We start from the raw sequence: 6,000 nt of genomic DNA on the forward strand, positions 1-6,000 counted from the left end.
GCTTTAATTTCTTCATCTCGACTGCTGTATGGTATCCCCCTGTCTAGGTGTACTCGTTGCATTTTCTAGCCTCCTGTTGGTCAGCATCGAGATGGTTTCAGCGTGTGCTGTGACACGAGGTGTTGCAGTGAACATTCTTGTTGCAGTTTCTCTGGGACATCCACCTTCATCTTCACTGGATGGCCCTGAACCGTGCCTCTGTGTGACTGGGTTATTTTTCACTCACACACCACCAAGCAAGAGAAGACATCAGCCACATGGGGAGGGGCTGCTGCTGCAGATGCAGAAACCACTGCCTCCGAGCCAGCTTCCTCGGATGGGGATTAATGACAAGTGGTCTGGGTCCGAGACTCTGGGACACAGGCACACAGGCTGTGGTTAGATATCTCCTTTCCGCTAACTTGACTAGTGCTATCTCAGTTTTGTTTTACATTTCCCTGGTTACTGGTGAGGCTAAGCATCTTGTCAAACATTTTTTTGGCCATTTGTGTTACGTCTTCTGTAAATTGCCAGCAAATTGCCTTTGCTCATTTTCTTACTGATTTGTAATTTTGTCTGCTCTCTTCTTATACGATTTGTAGTTCTTTGTGTGTTCTTGATACTAGCTCTTTGTCAGTGGTATGTGTGTGTGGTGAGTCTCTTCCAGTTTGTGACTTTTCACCTTCTTATTAGTGTTTTTTGTTGAATAGAAGATTTTAACTCTGAAGTGAATAATTTTATTTGCCTTTTTGGTTTTCAAAGGTTTGGGTGGGCATGGGGTTACTGAAGAAATCTTTTCCTACCTGAGGTCATAAACACATTTTCTTCTAAACAATGTAAATTTTGCTTTTCCCATGTAATTTTTAAAATTCTTTTGGAATGGATTTCCATCTGTAGTGAGGGTTGGATATAATTTTACCTTTTTCCTGTTTTGGATACCAGTTGACCAGCACCATTTACTGAAGTTTACAACCTTTCCTACTGATGTGTATCACATGTTTGTTACATACTCAAGTTTCTGTTTATGAGTTGATTCTGTTTCTGGACACTCTGTTCCATGGGTCTGTTTTATTATCTTCACTGTCTTATCATATCTTAAATGCATGTAAGCAAGTCTCACTCACCTACCCCATTCTTTTTTTTTTGTTTTCATTATCCTTTGCCTTTTGCATTTTAGGATTTCCTGTGCATTTTAGGATCAGCTTATTAAGTTCCACACAAACACAAAAGCTAGTGGAATTTGTATTACACTGAATGTAATATTAATGGGAGACAACTGACTTTAATATTAAGGCTTCCCTTAATATTTTTCAGGTTTTTTACCTATATTTTAATGGTCTTTTATCATTTCCCACAAAGGACTAGCATATCTTGTTAGATTTATGTCTTAAGAAATTTATAGTTTTTGGGTCTATTGTAACTGCAGTATTTTTTTCCATTTTATTTTATAATTGGCTGTTATTAATGTATAGAAATGCTGTTGATAATTGTTGTTTAACTTTGCACCCAGCAGCCTTGCTGAATTCTTTTTTTTTGATTGCTCCAAGCAACTTATTGGAGAACGCAATGGCACCCCACTCCAGTACTCTTGCCTGGAAAATCCCATGGACGGAAGAGCCTGGTAGGCTGCAGTCCATGGGGTCGCTAAGGGTCGGACACGACTGAGCGACTTCACTTTCACTTTTCACTTTCATGCATTGGAGAAGGAAATGGCAACCCACTCCAGTGTTCTTGCCTGGAGAACCCCAGGGACGGGGGAGCCTGGTGGGCTGCCGTCTCTGGGGTCGCACAGAGTCGGACATGACTGAAGCAACTTAGCAGCAGCAGTAGCAAGCAACTTATGGGATCTTAGTTACCTGACTAGGGGTCAAATCCAGCCCCCCTGCAATGAAAGCCTGGAGTCCTAACCACTGGACCACCAGGGAATTCCTACTGAATCCTCCTAATAGTTGTTAATAGTTTGTCTACAGAATCTCTTGGATTTTTTTATTTAGACCATACTGTCATCTTCAAATAAGGACAGTTTTGCCATTTCCTCCCTGATGCTTAAGAATTTTATTTATCTTGCCATGTAAGATAATTTTATTTATCTTGCTATGTTGGCTAAATGCTCTGTGGAGTGTTGACCAGAAGTGGTAATAGAAAGTGTTCAGATTGTAATGGAAAGGCTTCTATAATTCCACCATTCAGGAAGATGCTGACTGTGAGGTTTTGATAAATATGTCAAGTTAAGGATATTCCCCCCTTTTCCTAGTCTGCTGAGTTGTTTTTTGTTTGAATCATAATCTAGTGTTAAATTTTATTGAATGCTTTTTCCACATCTGGGTTTTTCTCCTTTAATCTGTATTATGTTTTGTTAATACACATTGTGATGTTAACTTTACATTAGAAGGATAAACCCTACTTGGTTATAATAGAGAGTGTGTGTGTGTGCTGGTTTATCACGCTGCTGGAGTTGCCCTACTGGTATTTTTGGCTCATGTTTTTATTTAGGATTTTTTTTTTTTTGGCATGTGTGTTCATGAGAAAGATTGATCTTATGGTACTGTTCTTTTCCAGTTTGTGTTTCAGGATAATATAGCCTCATAAAATTAGATAGGTATCTTCCTACCCTACTTTTTCTTTGGAAAATTTTGTGTAAGTTAGAGATCATAAGCTAACACTTGCTTGAGAAAACAGGTAGACCTAGTATTTGGTGGCGTGCGGGAAATGGTTGTAGCAGAATAAACAATTGGTATTTAACTTATTCATATAGATTTTAAAGAATTTCTTCTGGAGCAGTTTTGAAAATCCATATTGTTCTATAAAGCTGCTCAGTTTATCAAAATTTTTATATTTTGGCATGAAGCTGGGGATGGTATTTTCTTTGAAGTTTTTTAATCTCTTGCAATTATGTCCCCTTCTTCATTGTCCCAGAGTGGAAGAATCCTGAATACTGGCCCAGGACTGTACCCTGTCTCAAACCAGAGTCTCTGTGGTGCAGTGGGATAAAATAATTTATATATGGCCTGACACATTTACTTAAATGTTAGGGTTGTGTACCTTTTTCTTGATTATAAATATAAATGCCTGTTCATTGTTTTCATAATTGAGATATATATACAAGTATAAATTAGAAAATTTTAAATAGTCATGTCACTGTTCCTATTGTGGAATATTCTATATACATCACATCTACAAACACTTTAAAAAGTAAGTTTGGGATCTCACACATACTGTTATCCTCATTTAATGTAAGTACTTGGCAATGTCATCAAATATTTGAAAGCATATTTTTTTTTAATGGCTCTATAATTCCTTTGTGTCCCATGTGCTAGAACGTGTTTTTACCAGTACCCTGTTGTTGAACCTTAGGGCCTTGTAAGATAAATCTCCATGTGTAGCTCTGATTTTTGTTATATTCTTACAAGTGCATTTAATGGGCAAAGGCTGTGCGTGTGTCCAAGGACCATGGATGAGGTGACTGATTGACATTTGTTCTTCTCTTTGCAGCAGCCCACTCACCCTGTGTACAATATTGGACCAGACAAAGTGATCCAGGCTACCATGTACTTTCTGCAGAAGCCGGTTCCAGGCTTTGAGGAACACGAGGATGAGGCATCAGCGGAGCCTGCCACCAACTAGGGGACACGGGGTCCTGCAGCTCTGTGTTCACCCATCTCCCCAGTCAGACCAAGGTTTATACATGTCGATACATACTGCATTTTGTGCTGCACAAGCCTTGGCTGCTGTGAAGCTTGGTTCTTTGTCCTTTTTTGTTAAACAGAACAAAACTGATGGCTTTTGGTTCAGAGAACACATTGGTGTGGTTTTTTAAAAATTCTTTCCACTCCCGTCCTACCAAAAACCTACCAGCTGTGTAGCATCTGGACCCGGCTCTGGCCCGGCCAGGGTTGGCTGGGGAGCAGTGCATGCTGGAATAGCAGCCCCGCCCCGCCAGCTGGCCAGCGCGACTGTCCATCGAAATGAATGACGTCTGAGTATTGCAGCATTCAGAGCTGTTGCTGCGATTCTCACGTGTGCTACCACTGCGTCACCAGGAAGATGGCCTCCTGTGGGTGGAAAGAAGTCTGCTCCGTGCCTAGGCAGGGGCTTTGAGTCTCACCAAAATGAGTTCTCCAGGAAAATAACGTGCTGGGGCTTCACTCAGAGGTGCCCAAGGTCCTCGCCTCCCAGCCTGATTACTTGCAAGGGGAAGGAGCTAGGGTTGGGGAGAAGGGCTCGGGAGGTGTGAGTCCCTCCCTCTCCAGACTGGGCACTGACCACACATCTCCAAGGCCAGCGTGCCGCATGGGCAGGATTTTCCTCGGCCCCAGTTGTGGTAGCTTAGACCCGGGAACCAATTATGAATGGAAAACGAACTTCTTGTTCAACTCTGAGCCAGAGGAAGCAGCCCCAGAGCCACCCCATCACGTGCCCTGAACAGCCCCTCTGAAGACTGCAAGGCAGCACCTTCAGCCCTCAGCCAGGCTGTTTCCGTCTTTCTTGCCCCGACTCCCTGCTCACCCTTCTGAAAGACAGTGTTGTCTTCTCTCACCCCGAGTATTAACACTACTAAGTCTTTCACCTTCATTTCTGACTCAGGATTTATTCACATCCTGCCTACTCCAGGCTCAGAGAAAGAAAACCTAGTGCTAGATAAGCTGGATGCTGCCAGGGCAGGGCTGAGCACTGCCCAGAGTGTCCAGCCTGGCAGGGCCCCTGCTGCCCACACAGAACAACCCTTTCTCGGTTAGTGGGGGTGGTGTTGGCTCACCCCACTCCGATGGTCACAGCAAGCTCCATGTCGCTGGTCTGGCCTTCCTGTAAGCAGCCGTGGGCTGTGGGCAGATGGGGACCCAGAGATGCAGCGTAAGGCTCATCTCAAAAACTATGGCCATCTGCTGCCTCTAATTTCCTAGTGCTTTGGCGTATTGAGCTATGTATTACCTCCTTGAAATAATAAAAAAATAACCTTTTCTATGATGTCTCTCATTCATGACTGGTACCAAGAAAACTCCCGAGTGTCCAGCGTTAGGAGCTCTCCAAGTCGCTTGTGGGTCACCTGTCTCCTCCTGTATGTGATTCCAGACCGGGCGAGTCAGTATTTACAAAGAGGTGTGACTTGGCTTCCTCCTGCCCACACCTTCTCCAGTCGAGGACAGGGAGGACCTAACAAAGAGGGGGAGAAGTTGTGCGCTCCACCCTCCCTGGAGCCCTTCAGTTCGTCCAGCATTCCACACACACAGGTTCCAGTCTGTGTGTCTGTCTCCTTCACCTGGCTATGAGCAGGGACCTTGCTGCTGAGTCCTCATGCAGGAACTCGGCAGTGGGTGACATCCTGGCAAGAGGCAGGGCAGCTGCTGCAGGGGCAGGTCGGCATCATGCGGTCACCTGGTGTTCCTCACCTGGTCAGACCCTCTCCCAAGGAGAAGCCAAGAAGGCGGGTGCTCTGTGGCCTGTCCCCCCTTGATGGGAAAGAAGAAGGTGCCTACAGAGGTGGAGATCGACCAGGTCCATATCCTGGCTTGTAATTCTTGTCCTCGTGCTGTTCTTGCCAGGCTAACAAATGTTCAGGCTACAAAGCAACATGCTGAAATGCACCCTCCCATCACTACAATGAAAGGCCAGCCCTCTAACACCAGTAGCCTCAAGGTATTAAGAGATTAATTGCAGTAGTAATTGGTGTGGTTAAGAGAAGGGATTGCTTCAGTCTACACTGGCTTTATCCCAAGGAGGGAGGATTTGAGCCAGGCCCCGAAGGGTAGGGAAATTTGGCAAGGTAGAAAAGAGAGGATAGTTCACTGGTATTCTTACCTCAGGAGAGTCTATACTGGTGTATCCATGAGACCTCTCTCTGCTCCCATTTGGGTCTGGAGGGTTTCCTGACTCAAAAGAGCATTCCAAGTGGGTCCTCAGATTTATCATGGATCCTTAAGTTAGAGGCACTTCCACAGCATTCAAGGTAGGTTGCTCCAAATATTTCCTCTATCAATAAAGAAATTGACTACAGAGCTCTATCTCCAGATGGGCCCCAACATC

General features: G+C 44.2%; 1 protein-coding gene across 1 annotated transcript in view; it reads left to right on the forward strand.

The window, feature by feature from the left end:
- FNTB (farnesyltransferase, CAAX box, subunit beta) overlaps nucleotides 1-4,939 on the forward strand; it is a 79,105-nt gene extending 74,166 nt beyond the window's left edge. Inside the window, exon 12 of the mRNA XM_069596812.1 lies at nucleotides 3,472-4,939. Coding sequence (XP_069452913.1) covers nucleotides 3,472-3,603 — 132 coding nt within the window. The 3' untranslated portion in view covers nucleotides 3,604-4,939. The remainder of the gene's footprint in view (nucleotides 1-3,471) is intronic.
- The last annotated feature ends 1,061 nt before the right edge of the window (nucleotides 4,940-6,000 follow it).

The sequence above is a fragment of the Ovis canadensis genome, chromosome 7, assembly GCF_042477335.2.
Source record: "Ovis canadensis isolate MfBH-ARS-UI-01 breed Bighorn chromosome 7, ARS-UI_OviCan_v2, whole genome shotgun sequence".
NCBI classification, from domain to species: domain Eukaryota; kingdom Metazoa; phylum Chordata; class Mammalia; order Artiodactyla; family Bovidae; genus Ovis; species Ovis canadensis.